This window comes from Macaca mulatta, chromosome 5, assembly GCF_049350105.2.
Source record: "Macaca mulatta isolate MMU2019108-1 chromosome 5, T2T-MMU8v2.0, whole genome shotgun sequence".
NCBI classification, from domain to species: Eukaryota; Metazoa; Chordata; class Mammalia; order Primates; family Cercopithecidae; genus Macaca; species Macaca mulatta.
Window position 1 is genome coordinate 181,359,090 of NC_133410.1, and position 16,631 is coordinate 181,375,720.

Consider the following 16,631-nt stretch of genomic DNA (forward strand, 5'->3'; position numbering starts at 1 on the left):
CATGGTACTGGTACCAAAACAGAGAGATAGACCAATGGAACAGAACTGAGCCCTCAGAAACAATAACACACATCTACAACCATCTGATCTTTGACAAACCTGACAAAAACAAGAAATGGGGAAAGGATTCCCTATTTAATAAATGGTGCTGGGAAAACTGGTTAGCCATATGTAAAAAGCTGAAACTGGATCTCTTCCTTACACCTTATACAAAAATTAATTCAAGATGGATTAAAGACTTAAATGTTAGACCTAAAACCTAAAAACCCTAGAAGAAAACCTAGGCAATACCATTTAGGACATAGGCATGGGCAAGGACTTCATGACTAAAACACCAAAAGCAATGGCAACAAAAGCCAAAATAGACAAATGGGATCTAATCAAACTAAAGAGCTTCTGCACAGCAAAAGCAACCACCATCAGAGTGAACACGAAACCTACAGAATAGGAGAAGAATTTTGCAATCTACCCATCTGACAAAGTGCAAATATCCAGAATCTACAAAGAACTTAAACAAATTTACAACAAAAAGTCAAACAACCCCATCAAAAAGTGGGCAAAGGATATGAACAGACACTTCTCTAAAGAAGACATTTATGGAGCCAACAGAAACATGAAAAAAATACTCATCATCACTGGCCATCAGAGAAATGCAAATCAAAACCACAATGAGATACCATCTCATACCAGTTAGAATGGCAATCATTAAAGTCAGGAAACAACAGGTGCTGGAGAGGATGTGGAGAAATAGGAATGCTTTTACACTGTTGGTGGGACTGTAAACTAGTTCAACCATCGGGGAAGACAGTGTGGAGATTCCTCAAGGATCTAAAACCAGAAATACCATTTGACCCAGCCATCCCATTTATGGGCATATACCCAAAGGTTATAAATCATGTCACTATAAAGATACATGCACACATGTGTTTACTGCGGCACTATTCACAATAGCAAAGACTTGGAACCAACCCAAATGTCCATCAATGATAGACTGGATTAAGAAAATGTGGCACATATACACCATGGCATACTATGCAGCCATAAAAAAGGATGAGTTCGTGTCCTTTGTAGGGACATGGATGAAGCTGGAAACCATCATTCTGAGCAAACTGTTGCAAGGACAGAAAAGCAAACACCGCATGTTCTCACTCATAGGTGGGAATTGAACAATGAGAACACTTGGACACAGGATGGGGAACATCACACACTGGGGCCTGTTGTGGGGTTGGGGAGGGATAGCATTAGGAGAAATACCTAATGTAAATGACGAGTTTTTGGGTGCAGCACACCAACATGGCACATGTATACATATGTAACAAACCTCTACATTGTGCACATGTACCCTAGAACTTAAAGTATAATTTAAAAAATAGTAATAATAAAGAATTTGATTTTTATATTCTACATCAAGGTCAGCAACTTATAACACGTAGGCCAACAGAAGTTACCCAGTACTCCGTTTTCTTCTCCAAACAGCTAAGCATACAAACAATGCCTTCCTTCCCCCAACACACACATTCACAGACCTGCATGTTATCATATGCCAACTCCTCTCATGGAGGCCAACATGTGGATACACATCAACCACCTCATGTAACCCCCCAACATACCAGAAAAATAGGCTGTCCACTAGGTAGACTATATCGTGTAATCACCATTCTTGAGCACCCACAATGTGCTTCCTCCAGATGCTGTGTGTATTATTTAATTTGGTCCTTACAATCACCTATGAAGTAGATACGTTACCCCAACTTTATGAAAGATGACAATGAGACTCAGAAATTGGTGACAACCTGCCCAGTTGAAGCTGAGGTCACTGTGCCACACTGTGCACATGTATCAACTTTTCCTAGAGATAGAAATAATTTGCAAACACCATTATAAACAGTTATGAGTCTTCACATTTTTTATTTTGGTGAAAACATCTTCAGATCGAATATTGCTAAAAAAAAAAAAAACTAACAAAAAATCTTAAACCGAATATCTCTTTGATTCTTTGAAGTATTTATTGCAATGCTGTTCATTTGAGTAGCATTTGACTGAGTGATTGTTTTAAAGTGCACCCTTGGCCCTCCTAGAAACCCAAACCCTCACTGTTCATGAAAAGAGTTTTTAAATGTGGATTATCTGACTTTCAAGAAGACAGAAACCCACCACATTTTAACTTAAGAAGAAAGGAAGAATTCAGGAGCAAGCTCATGGAAACAGTGCAGAAGTCAGGAAAATGGATGAGTCTCTTGGCCTGAGGGCCTCAAATGCTGCTAGGACCTTTTCTCTGCATGTCTCCCCACCATGCCTCTCTGTGTCTGCTTCATTTCCTCTCATGGACTCTCCCCCTGCCCCTCAGGCATGACCACTGAAAGTTCTCAGGCTTTCATTTTCTGCTGCACCACCAGAGAGGTAGTTCCAGCCGGCATGATGAAACCTCAGAAAAGGACTTCAATTCAACTGGCCTGAGTCATGTTCCCACCCCTGCCATCAGGACATGGCAAGACTGACAGCCCAAGTGAGGGGCAAAGGAAAATCCGGTTTGAATATTTCTGTAAAAGAAGGAAGTTTCTGTTCCACTTCAGAAAGTCAACTTTTTAAAAATGTTTTTAAAACTTTGATTGTATTTTTAGCAGATGGTGAATCCAGAAAATCTAAGCAATAAACTCAAAGTCTGGAGACATATGAAAATATGCTAAAAAGCAGGTGCTTTTGCCTCTGATGTAAATTCTAAGCTGAAGAATAATGAATTAAGGGAAATGACAGGTTAGGTCTTTAATTACATTTTACCCAAAGAAGCACTCTTCAGATGTTCAAATCCAGGTTTTCCTCCCCAAGACAAAGTTTTGAATAAACATTAAGTGATACATCTAAGTTCCATTCCCTGCCCCCAAATCACTGCTTTTAAGGTTGCTTAATGTTATTGTAGAAATTAACACTTTCTTAAACGTAGTGATCCCGTGAACAATGTAAACTCTGAAGCTCTTCTGCTACCACTCAGACCTCTAGAAGCTCATTAAATGCAAGATTGACCACATTTTTTATACTGACACAATAGAGCATTTCTGACTTATAAAAAATCCTGAGCAGGTAACTCAAGAAACTAGGGAATTTTCCCCTGGAAATAAAACCATCATATTCTCATTAAAGACTGCAAACGCATTTCTAATTTCTACTTTTATTTAATTGGATCAACAAATAGAAAAGGGGATCAGGACAAGTCAAAATAAGCTGTTCTTTTTTTCTCACTATCTCAAAGAATAACCTCAAAATCCAGATTTCTAGGAATAGAGGAAAGCAATGCTTTCTGGGAAGTGTATCTTCCCAAAGTTACCCTTTTTAGATCTGAAACGTGTAGTTTTTAAATACACCTAGCCCAGAAAAGTAGTTTAATGATAGACATAACCCTTTTCAAAATCTATATCCCAAAGCTTTTCATGTTAACAATATTTTAATTTCTAGATAGATGGTAAAGTACTTGACTGTCTAGTCTTAAGAATTTTTTCAACCTTACCCTGCCTAAGCCATACCATACAATTAGAAAGTTACTTTCAGGTCCTAGAAATTTATTTATTTATTTATATAGAGAGTGCTGTATTTTTAACATCACTCATTAATTTATAATAAACCACTTGTGAATGAAAATAAGCTCAAAAAAGCTTATTCCCTTGAAATTTACATTTGAATGTACTATGGTCGTAGCTGGTTTTTTTTTTTTTTTAATGGCAGCTAGCTACAGAGTGAGTTATCATTAAGTAACTCAGTTGTCTGGAATTAACCTCACTTTATATTAATAAACCAATAACTCATTCATTCCGTCAGTCAACAAATACCTACAAAGTACCATGTGTCAGGCACTGTTATAGGTGCCTCGGATACATCACTTAATGAACATAATAAATAAGTGAGGTATCTACTGAGTTAGAAGGTGTGAGAACACAGGCAGAAAAGGGTGATGCGTACTGAGAGTGTAGGATGGACCAAAAGGATTTGGAGCTACGACTTGAAGGAGATGAGGGAATTAGCCATGTGGAGTTCTGCAAGAAGACAATTCCAGGCAGAAGAAACAGCCAAGATTAAAGCCCTAGGGTGACAGAGTATCCGGCTTGTAGGAGGAACAGAAAAGAAGCCAGAATAGCTTGGGCAGAAGGAGGGAAGTAAAGAATCATAGGAAACAAGATTAGAGAGAAAGCCAATTTTGGAGCTGAATTTTATTTTATTTTATTTTTGAGATGGAGTCTTGCTCTGTTGCCCAGATTGAAGTGCAGTGGTGCGATCTCAGCTCACTGCAAGCTCCGCCTCCCGAGTTCACACCATTCTCCTGCATCAGCCTCCTGAGTAGCTGGGACTACAGGCGCCCACCACCACGACTGGCTAACTTTTTTGTATTTTTAGTAGAGACGAGGTTTCACCATGTTAGCCAGGATGGTTTAGATCTCCTGACCTCGTGATCTGCCTGCCTCGGCCTCCCAAAGTGCTGGGATTACAGGCGTGAGCCACCACATCCAGCCTGAATGCTTTTAATAAATACTTTTTTGATTATTTGAATTATCATTTCCATAAAGCATATTATGCTTCATTTTATACCTGATCATAATGCTCCCTTGTTATCCTCCTTATAACCAGTTTCTTATTAAAACTAATTTGATAGTTCATGTGACCAGTATAATTGTATGATTCTACTGAATTTAACATTCTCTATGTCCAAATTTCAGGTTGTGACTGATGCTGAAAATTGTTTTAAAAATAAGACATTTAATTATTACATCAATTTGAACTACATTATGATAAAAGAAAAAATGCCAGCCCCGGCGCAGTGGCTCATGCCTATAATCCCAGCACTTTGGGAAGCCAAGGCAGGTGGATGACTTGAGGTCAGGAGTTCAAGAGCAGCCTAGCCAATATGGTGAAACCTGTCTCTACAAAAAATACAAAGATTAACTGGGTGTGGCGGTGAGCCTCTATAATTCCAACTATTCGGGAACCTGAGGCAGGAGAATTGCTTTAACCTTGGAAGCAGAGGTTGCAGTGAGCCATGATTGCCCACTGCACTCCAGCCTGGGCAACAGAGCAAGACCCTGTCTCAAAAAAAAAAAAGCAAAGAAAAAATGCATGTATTCATTCATAGGTAAAATAACATTTCTTCAAAATACTTATGCTGTCAAAAGAAGACACGTTATTTGCAAATGTAAAATATTTCTCTAAGAGTTAAATACTAAAGTATGGCGATATGGTTTGACTGTGTCCCCACCCAAATCTCAACTTCAATTGTATCTCCCAGCATTCTCATATGTTGTGGGAGGGACCCCGGGGGAGGTAATTGAATCATGGGGGTCAGTCTTTCCCAGGCTATTCTCATGATAGTGAATAAGTCTTAGTAGATCTGATATGTTTATCAGGGCTTTCCACTTTTGCTTCTTCCTTTTTCTCTTGCCACCACCATGTAAAAAGTGCCTTTCACCTCCCGTCATGATTCTGAGGCCTACCCAGCTATGTGCAACTTTAAGTCCAATTAAACCTCCTTTTCTTCCCAGTTTCAGGTATGTCTTTATCAGCAGCATGAAAACGGACTAATACATACGGCCTACCAATTTTTTTAGACTATCATCACATCATACTACCAAAAATGTCTTTTAAAAATATAATCCATATATTTCAGAACAAATATAGAATTTGATATCTGCCACAACAGTGTGCTTTCCTAAGGAATCACATTCCCACCCTAATACCTAAACCATCTACTGTATCAGAATGTGAATGCTTCTACTGAAATGTGCATAGTTATTGGAAGACTAAAAGAAAAAAAAAAGTCGTGCGTAGTGATATCCAGGAGATAGAGACAAAAACAACTCCTAAGATTATAGATAGTGGAAACAGTGTACTATGGTAAAAGTAAGGGGGCCCTGAGGTTGTGTGAAGCTACACTAAATTAGAAAAGCCTTAGGGGCTTCCACATAAGTAGGAGCACTAAGTATAATTGAAGGAAGAAGCCACTGTACTCACCTACTCCACAAATATTTATTGTCTTCTATGTGCTGAACCCTTCAATAGTAGCTGGAGATATAGTAGTGAAAAAAAACAAGTCATGGAATTTATAGTCCAGTGAGGGAAGGCAGATGCTAAGCAAATCAAACAGAAGCACTCAAAGAAATCACTTCATTGCAGTTATCCTAAGTGCTATTGTTAGAGTAGGCGTACAGCTAAACATGACCAGGATGGGGAGCCCCTGAGGAAATGGAGGTCTGGAAAAATCTAACACCTCAGAGATCACCGGAAACAACTAGACTAGTTACAAACAGAGAGAGGAGAAGTATCTATGCAAGAAGGCCCGCTCCTTAAGATACCCAGTAATCGTCTCTTTGCAGTTAACCTGTCAGGATGCAGCTGGGTGCATACTGACAAAGAGGAGAAGAGGGTTTATTAGTCTATTTTCATGCTGCTGATAAAGACATACCCAAGACTGGGCAGTTTACAAAATAAAGCAGTTTAATGGACTTACAGTTCTACATGACTGGGAAGGTCTCTGGATCACGGCAGAAGGCAAGAAGGAGCAAGCCACATCTTACATGGTGGCAGGCAAGAAAGAACTTATGCAAGGAAATCCCTCCTTATAAAACCATCAGCTCTCATAAGACTTATTCACTATCATGAGAACAACACTGGAAAGACTCAACCCCATGATTCAGTTACCTTCCACTGGGTCCCTACTGTGTCTGGAATTGGTTGAGTTCTTGGTCTCGCTGACTTCAAGGAGGAAACCGCAGACTCTCGCAGTGAGTGCTGCAGTTCTTAAACGTGGTGTGTCCAGAACTTGTTCCTTCAGATGTTCAGATATGTCTGCAGTTTCATCCTTCTGATGGGTTTGTGGTCTCGCTGGCTTCAAAAATGAAGCTGCAGACCTTCGCAGTGACTGTTACAGCTCATAAAAGCAGCCTTGATCCAAAAAGTGAGCAGCAGCAAGATTCATTGTAAAAAACAATGCTTCTACAGCAAAGAATGGGAACCTGGTAGGTTGCTACTGCTGGCTGCGCAGCCCGCTTTTATTCCCTTATCTGACCCCACCCACATCTTGCTGATTGGTCCATTTTACAGAGAGCTGATTGGTCCATTTTACAGAGAGCTGATTGGTCCATTTTGACAGAGTGCTGATTGGTGTGTTTACAATCCTTTAGCTAGACACAGAGTGCTAGACAGAAAAGTTCTCCAAGACCCCACTAGGTTAGCTAGATACAGAGTACTGATTGGTTTATTAACAAACCTTGAGCTGGACACAGGGTGCTGATTGGTGTATTTGCAATCCCTTAGTTAGACATAAAGGTTCTTCAAGTTCCCACTAGATTAGCTAGATACAGAGTACTGATTGGTGTATTTACAAACCTTGAGCTAGACACAGGGTGCTGATTGATATATTTACAATCCCTTAGCTAGACATAAAGATTCTCCAAATCCTACTAGACTCAGGAGCCCAGCTGGCTTCACCTAGTGGATCCCACACTGGGGCTGCAGGAGGAGCTGCCCACCAGTCCGGAGCTGCCTGCCTGCATTCTTCAGGCCTTGGGCAGTCAATGGGACTGGGAACCGCCACGCAGGTGGCAGTGCTCATTAGGGAGGCTCCGGCGGTGCAGGAGCCTAAGGCTGGCAGGGGAGGCTTGGGCATGGTGGGCTGCAGGTCCCGAGCCCTGCCCCAGAGGGGAGGCAGCTGAGGCCAGGCAAGAATTCAAGCACAGCGCCGGCAGGCTGGCACTACTGGAGGACCCAGCACATCCTCTGCAGCTGCTGGCCCGGGTCCTAAGCCTCTCGCTGCCCTGGTTGGTGGCACCTGTGGGCAGCTCCGAGTGTGGGGCCTGCTGAGCCCGTGCCCACCCGGAACTAGCGTTGGCCTGCAAGCCCCGTGCCAGCCCCATTTCCCACCCGTGCCTCTTCCTCCACACCTCCCAGCAAGCAGAGGTAACCAGCTCTGGCCTTGGCCAGCCCAGAGAGGGGCTCCCACAGTGCTGTGGTGGGCTGAAGGGCTCCTCAAGCACTGCCAGAGTGGACGCTGAGGCCGAGGGGGCACCCAGAGCGAGGGCTGCTAGCATGTTGTCACCTCTCACTACCACTACACTTGGGAATTGTGGGAGCTACAATTCAGGATGAGATTTGGGTGGGGGTACAGGAAATGGTATCAGAGGGCAGAGACACTCCTAAGAAATATGCAGGTACAGTAAGTATAGATCTGACCTCTATACAACCGTCCTGGGATGGTGCTAATGAACAATGCAGCCACTAGGTAGACTTAGTATCCAACACTGCCTCATGAATGCACACCAAGGGGAGTATATTAGTCTGTTTTCACACCGCTGATAAAGACATACCCAAGACTGGGCAAGTTACAAAAGAAAGAGGTTTAAATGAATTTACGGTTCCACATGGCTGGGGAGGCCTCACTATCATGGCGGAAGGCAAGGAGGAGTAAGTCACATCTTACTTGAATGGCAGCAGGCAAAAAGAGCTTGTGCAGGAAAACTCCCCCCTTATAGTAACCATCAGATCGCGTGAGGCTTACTCAGTACCACAAGAACAGCACAGGAAAGACCTGCCCCCATGATTCAATTACCTCCCACCGGGTCCCTCACACAACGCCTGGGAATTCAAGATGAGATTTGTGTGGGGACAGAGCAAAACCATACAGGGGAGGGTCCCACAAGCCTGGGGTGGGAACTCGGCAGGGAAAGGTCACGGACTTAAGGCAGAAGCGGGAAAACTACACAAAGAAAAAAGGTGATGACTTAAGACAGAGGTGAAAACTTCAAGAAAAAATTCAACATCATAAAAACCCAATGCAGAACTCTCTGGGTGTGCCTGGCCCATTCTCTTTCAGCAGCCCGCTCTGCCTCATCTTTCAGAGTGTCCTATCCCTTTAAATAAACTCTCTGCTCCCTCTTTCCCTTCAAGTAAAGCTTTCTGCTGCCTTATCAGAATATCAGAAGAGGCTGAGAAAAAAATGACTATTCATTAGGGTGGAACAATGTCTACAATAAATCCAAAATCTTGGTAATTTAACATTAATAAGAATTTTCTATTGCTTGTCTCACAATTTGGAGGAGGAGGCACGAGTAATTCTTCACCCAGTTTTCAGCAACCCTGTCCCCATCCATTTAATGATTCTACCATCTGCTAGGGCCTCAGAATCCTCCTCTGTATCTTCTGCAATTACTCAGGCTTTCTCCCAAGACTATTAAGGACTGAGTTTTCCCGCACTTCCGGGCACCACTGTCTCCAGTTGAAAGAAGGCTCCATGTGCTCAAACCTTTAAGTGGGTCACACATTAGAGCTTCATCTGGTGACGGATGCGTAGCTAGTGAGTGCTCACTACGTATTTGTTCACTTAACGAAATACGTGAAAGAGAAGCACAGGATAAAGTGAGAGCATGAAACAGGGAATCCCAACCAAATCTGGGGGCTCAGTGTGAGTTAAGCTGAAACCTGGAAAATAAAGAGGACAAGACAAGGAATAGGAAAGAAGGAAAGGGAAGAGGAGAAGGTGGGAGAATTTTCTTTGGAGAAAACAACTGATGGCAGCAAGCTCTGAGGAGGGAAACCTGATCCTTCCTAAGGAATTAAAAGTAGCTCTGACCAGGGGAGTGGGAGGGTAGTGACTGAGAGACAAGCAGGCAAAGGCCAGATCCTGCAAGGTCTTGGAACCTTTATGGAAGAGTTGTAACTTTGCCCTAAGAGCAATAGAAAACCACTGAAGGATTTTGATAGAGGAATGGTATGCTCAGATATATGTTTTTTTGTTGTTTTTTTTTTTTTCAAGACAGAGTTTCGCTCTGTCGCCGAGGCTAGAGTGCAGTGGTGCGATCTCCGCTCACAGCAAGCTCTGCCTCCCGGGTTCACGCCATTCTCCTGCCTCAGCCTCCCAAGTAGCTGGGACTACAGGCGCGTGCCACCAAACCCGGCTAATTTGTTTGTATTTTTATTAGAGACGGGGTTTCACCATGTTAGATGGTCTCTGTCTCCTGACCTCGTGATCCGCCGCCTCGGCCTCCCAATGTGCTGGGATTACAGGCGTGAGCCACCACGCCCGGCTTTTTTTTTTTTTTTTTTTTTTTTTTAAGTGATCACAGGGGTAGTATGTAGGGTAAAAGATAAATCCTAGGATTCTATCGTTTTCTCACTGAATTTAGAATTTAAAAAGTCTGCCCAGGAGTTTCTTGAATTTGACTTAACTACACAAAGAAACTTCTGAGGGGAAGAATTTTAAGAACCAGGATGAGGTTATCGATAGAAGACATGAATTTTGATTCCTTGGAAATGGTGGTAGACAGAACTCTAAGATGACCCCCTTCCTTGGTTTACTTACATGAATATGTCAACATTACATGGTAAAAGAGATTTGACAAATGTAATTAAGGTTATCAATCAGTTCACTTTAAGAAGAGGAGGTGATCATGGTAGGCCTCATCTAATCACATGAGTTTAACCACTGCTGGGACAGAAGGTCTGTGAAGCAAGGAACTCAAAATGGTGTCAATAAGCTGAGAATGGTCCCCAGTCAGCAGCCATCAAGAAAATGGGGATCTCAGTCCCACAATTACAAAGTGAATTCTGGCAATAACCTAAATAAGCTTGAAAGCAGATTCTTCCCCTGAGGCTCCAGGTAAGAGCTCCACCCAGCAGACACCTAGACTTCAGCCTTGTGAGACCCTTGGTGGAGAACCTTGTTGAGCCCTCATGGACTCCTGAGCTACAGAACTGTGATACAGTAAATGTCTGTTGTTTTAAACAACTAAGGATGTGGTCATCTGTTATGCACGTACATCTGTAAACACTGTGTTAGAGTGACCCTCTGAGAATAATTAGTTGAAATTTTATTACTGTGTGTCTATTAGGTTGCTTTGTTATATCTTAAAAAGGAAAGAGTCTTACTTACCCATTTGGGCTGCTATAGCAAAGTGCTATAGACTGAGTGGCTTATAAAAAATAAAAAATTTTTTCTCATTGTTCTGGATGCTACAAGTCTGATATCAGAGTGCCAGCATTCTTGGGTTCTGGAGAGGGCTCTCTACCAGGTTGCAGACTGCCAACTACTCATTGTATCTTCACATGGCAGAAAGACAGTGAGAGAGCTCTCTGGGGTCTCCTTTACTAGTCCACTAATTCTATTCTTGAGAACTCTACCCTCATAACTTAATCAGCTCCCAGGACCCCACCTCCGAATACCACTACATTGGAGGTTAAAATTTCAACATATGAGTTTGATAGGGTGGGTGGATACAAACATTCAATCCATAACAGAAAGCAATAATGATTTATTGAACTTTCTATTGTGGCGGTTTTCATTCTGCAAATACTCTCTTAAGAAGCATTTAGTTCACTTGTGCTCACTTTGTAAGTATTTTACAAGATCACATGAAGTGAAGAATAGGTTAAGGCCAGAAAATGTAGGGCCTTGCTCCAGACCTTGACCCCACATCTTGTCCTCACTTATCACCATCTTCTAATCCTGCAGGAAAGATTGGCCACCTCCAGAAGCTAATCAATATTGTCACTTTTTTGTGAAAAATAAAAGGCTGTGCCAACAAATTCCTATCTCCCAGCTGCAGATGATAAGAAAGTTTCTTTGCCTTGACATTTGCTTATCTTTGACCAATAAGAACTGACATTTGATTATACACTGGACTATCCAACATTCTCCTCCCTCCCATTTTCCACCCCATCACCTGTTGTCGAATTACTTTTAAATTCTACCTCTTTAAAATACAGGAATAAGAATTAAAGTAATCTCCTAAATAATTACAGTCACTACATTTGATTAAAAATATCAGAAGAGGCTGAGAAAAAAATGACTATTCATTAGGGTGGAACAATGTCTACAATAAATCCAAAATCTTGGTAATTTAACATTAATAAGAATTTTCTATTGCTTGTCTCACAATTTGGAGGAGGAGGCACGAGTAATTCTTCACCCAGTTTTCAGCAACCCTGTCCCCATCCATTTAATGATTCTACCATCTGCTAGGGCCTCAGAATCCTCCTCTGTATCTTCTGCAATTACTCAGACTCTGAGGGAAAAATGTATCATAAACAAAGTAGAGAAAGAAGTCCACTAGTGATTTCTTTCGCCCAGAGGTGATGCACATCACTTCCATTTGCATTCCACTGGCAAGAAACAGTGCATAGTCACATCTAAATACAAAGGAACTGGGAATTATAACTTGGCTGTGTGCCCAGGAGGAAGTGAGCATGGAAATTGCTGAGTCCTAGCTCTGTATCCCGTACAATCGAATAAGATGAAAACTATAAGTGATCCATAAACTTTGGTTATCGGTGCTAGTAATTCACCTTTATCATGGATTTAGAAATATGTAGTTCCAATTACGACTGTTGCACAACAAAGCCTAACACCATAAAGCAACTGTTTTATTAAGCTTTTGGATTTTGTGGGCCACAAATTCAAAAACAGGCACAGAAGAGATAGCTTGTTTCGGCTCTGTGGTATATGGAGTCTCGGGAGGATGATTCAACAGCAAGGGGCTGGAATCACGTAGAGGCATCTTTATTCACAGGGTTGGCAGCTAATGTTGGCCAGCAGATAAAACCCTAAGTAAAGGTATTTACCCAATGCATGACATCTCAGGTGCTTGGACTTTTTCACAATGGTCAATTGTGAAATTCCTCAGAGTCCAATTTCTCACATGGAAGCCCAGAGTTTCAAAAACAAATGCCCCAGAGGACAGGTTATGTGGCCTTCTATGACCTATCTTCAACCACTTCTGTTGTACTCTACTGGTCTAAGAATTCATAAGCCCACCCTAATTCAAAGAGAGGAGGCATAGACTGATCCCCTAATGGGAAATTGGTTACCAAGGTCACATTGCAGAGGGGTATGTGCAGTGGAAGATATTGTGGTGTCTAACTTGGGAAACTATAATCTCCCACATACATTATCTTAGAATCACTGAATTTCAGTGTTTGAAAGGACTCCTTACTCTATAGAACAAGAGCCAGCAAACAATAGCGCACTGCCAGTTTTTGTAACCAGGGTTTAACTGAATTTACACTATGCCTATTTGTTAGCAGATTTGAGGGGTTGCAAAAGATACCATATGACCTACAAAGGCAAAAGTATTTATTATCTGGCCCTTTACAGAAAGAGTTTGCATAATCTGTAGATACAATATCAATTAAACATATGGGCACTGAAGTTAAACCACTAGGTTTTCAAATCTCAGTTCGGAAGTGGCCAGTTATGTGGCTTTGAACAAGCTACTCAGCGTCTCTAGGCTGCCATTTTCCCACCTTCATAATTGGGGAAACAGTAAAGTCTGTCATTGAATTGTGAGCATTACATGAAATAATTAATGAAAAGGGCATAATAGCCATTCATAAACGCTAACTCATGCTGTAGAATTGCCTTAAAGTATCAGCTAGATCAAATGTCCATTCGAGTCATATGTTTATCCCCAGTGTCATCTGCTGCAGATTTCAACACATCTAGTGATACGGGAAGTTCATTCGATCTTTAATCATTTTATTAGAAATTTCTTCCTACTAGGTTAAAATCTGCCCCCTTATAGCTATATGCAATTAATCCTGGTTCTACCTCCTAAAGGCTCTACAAAATATCTCTTCCAAATATTAGGTTCTTTGAAAAGGCTATCTCTGAATTTTATCTTATTAGAACTACACATCTTTAGTTCTTTCAACTGCCTCTCTTAAGACAGAGTTCGCATCACTTTTCCACTTCAAAATTCCCTTTAGAAGGAAATATAAATAGCATGTATCCAGAAATTAGCGAAAGACTTCAGGCCTGTAGATAGATCTATATCGTTGGTCCCTAAATTCTCCATAGTAGTGACGTGTGGAAGAGTTGATTTCTTAAGATCCTCGGACGAGTGTTTGTTGTTGCCTTTTTATTTTCAATGTTATATAGCTCCATCCTGTGGAGATCTTTCCAGATGTTCATAATTTACTTTAGACTGTCCACTGCCCTTACCAGCTTTATATCAACCACATATATTTCTGAAGGCTTGATCCAAATCATTAATAAATATTCCATCAAGTTGAAATTAATACTATGAGTAATCCTGAACTCAATTACAGCAACTGAATGTTGCTTTAATAATTGCATTTCTTCCTTCTTGGACTTCCATTGACCTTAATCACTATTTGTTCAACTATTCTCACTTGGGTGTCATTTCTCTTAGTGAAAGAAATTGGAAGCAAATATAAAGGAAAACATTAGCACTTCTCTTTCTCTCTTTCAATATTACACTTCAAATAAAGATATGTATCTGTATTACTCAGGGGTCTCCAGAGAAACAAAACCAAGAGGAGAGAGAGATTAATTTTAAGGAATTGGCTCACATGATTGTGGAAGCTTGGTAGGTCCACAATCTTCAGAGTAGGTGGGCAAGCTGGAGACCCAGGGATTCTGCTGGCAGAATTCCTTCTTGCTCAGTAGAGGTCAGACTTTGTTCTATTAACACCTTCATCCAGTTGGATGAGGCCCATCCATATCATGGAAGGTAGTTCACTTTACTCAAAGTCCACTGATTTCAAATGTTAATCGAATGCAAAAAAACACCTTCACAGAAAGATCCAGAATAGTGTTTGACCAAATTTCTGGTCGCTGTGGTCCAGCCAAGTTGAGTCACAAAATTAACCATCAGAGTATCTCTTTTTATAATCATTTATCTTACAATAAAAATATCTAAGACTATAGCTTATATGAATCCTGGATTTATGTTTTGATAATTAGTTCTTTTATAATAGATGGTCTGTTATATAAAACCACAATTAAGTGTGCGTCTTTCTGAGAAGGTAGTCATGGTAAAATATAACCATGACTTTTGTTACTAAATATAAAAGTATGGCATCTTGGGCCAGGTGCGGTGGCTCATGCCTGTAATCTCAACACTTTAGGAGATTGAGGTGGGCGGATCACCTGAAGTCAGGAGTTCCAGACTAGCCTGGCCAACATGGTGAAACCCCACCTCTACTAAAAATACAAAAAATTAGCTGAGCATCGTGGTGGGCACCTGTAATCTCAGCTACTTGGGCAGCTGAGCAGGAGAATTGCTTGAACCCAGGAGGCAGAGGTTGCAGTGAGCCGAGATTGCGCCATTCCACAGCAGCCTGGGCAACAAGAGCGAAACTCCGTCTCAAAACAAAAGAAAAGAAAGTACAGCATCTTAACTGATTATTTTCTGTACCTAAGAAAAAGATCAGTTTGGGGGAGAGAAATGAGAATGCAACTCTGATTTTTAAGGTTAGCATTGCTGCAAGTTTCAGAATGCAACTTAAAACTTATGCATATGCTTGTGTTCTTTAAAGCATTCACCTATTTTTAAAATTCCACTTTTTATATGTTAAATTTTTAAATTAGCATTTTAATTTCAAATGTTATTTCTTCAAATGATTTTTACAAGATTATTGAAACAAATATCTATATAAATAAGATGTCTAAGTATGAAATGTGGGTTCAATACAATATTTGTAAGAAAATTTTACTAGAATTTTTCTTAAGCCAACATATTGTCTATAGAAACAAGATTTTATTGAACTACTATTTTAGTTTCGGTTTTTTTTTTGTTGTTGTTAAGATAGGGTCTCGCTCTGTTGCCCAGGCTGAAGTGCAGTGGTGCAAACATAGGTCACTGCAGCAAGCCATTCTCCCACCTCAGCCTCCCAAGTAGCTGGGGCTGCAGGCGCACACCACCACATCCAGCTAATTTTTGTATTTTTTGTAGAGATGAAGTTTTGTCATGTTGCACAGGCTGGTCATGACCTCCTGGGCTCAAGTGATCCTCCCTCCTTGGCCTCCCAAAGTACTGGGATTACAGGCATGAGCCACTGCACTCAGCTGTATTTTGGTTTTAAACTTTTATGAATCTAGATTTTAAAAAACCTGGTTTTCTTTTTTGGTTAGCCATTTATAATAAGTAGAACTTATTGATTTAACGACTTTTAGAGATTTTAAGATGGTTTGTGAGTCCTACTGATAATTCCTTTCTGGTGTGAAATTCACTGTTGTCTTCTGTCCTGTTTTTCCCTTTTCAGGTTTGGATGTGTGGAGGCGAAATGTTTGATGTTCCGTGTTCCAGAGTTGGTCATATCTACAGGAAGTACGTTCCATACAAAGTTCCATCTGGGACCAGCCTGGCAAGAGTGAGTAACTCAGGATCAGAACAGACTGGGGTCAATATGGCTTTCTGTAACCAGAGTAACCAGCCTTGCCCATGGCATAGGTCATCTAAGGCACAGTCTGAGAAAAGCTCTCCGGTGTATAGAGAGCTCCTGTGCTTCTCAGTCTTATTGCCATTGCTTAAAGAAGTATTAACCATTATGCTATTTCTTGTTACGAATTGTTTCAAAGCATTGTCACATACATTATATCTAATCTTCACCATTACCTTCTGAAGTCTGTGTTCTTATCTTTATTTTGTAGATGGGAAAATGAAGTGTGAACTAGGTGGTTGTTCATGCTCACATGAATGCCAAATAGCAGAGTAGGTCTGCGGACCTGGGGCAGCCAGTTCTCTCCACCCACATGGAATGTGGCAGGATCTGTAATAAGTCAGATGGAAAAAGGGGTAAAGGGAGATGGGAAAAGGTGGATGCCCAAACTCTGCCTTCTCTTTTATAACTAGGGCCAG

At 41.1% G+C, this 16,631-nt stretch overlaps 1 protein-coding gene across 2 annotated transcripts in view; it reads left to right on the top strand.

The window, feature by feature from the left end:
* GALNTL6 (polypeptide N-acetylgalactosaminyltransferase like 6) overlaps positions 1-16,631 on the top strand; it is a 1,218,179-nt gene that overhangs the window by 1,096,049 nt on the left and 105,499 nt on the right. For both annotated transcript variants that reach the window (XM_001084788.5, XM_001084905.4), the window contains one exon: positions 16,036-16,143. In XM_001084788.5, coding sequence (XP_001084788.2) covers positions 16,036-16,143 — 108 coding nt within the window. The remainder of the gene's footprint in view (positions 1-16,035; positions 16,144-16,631) is intronic.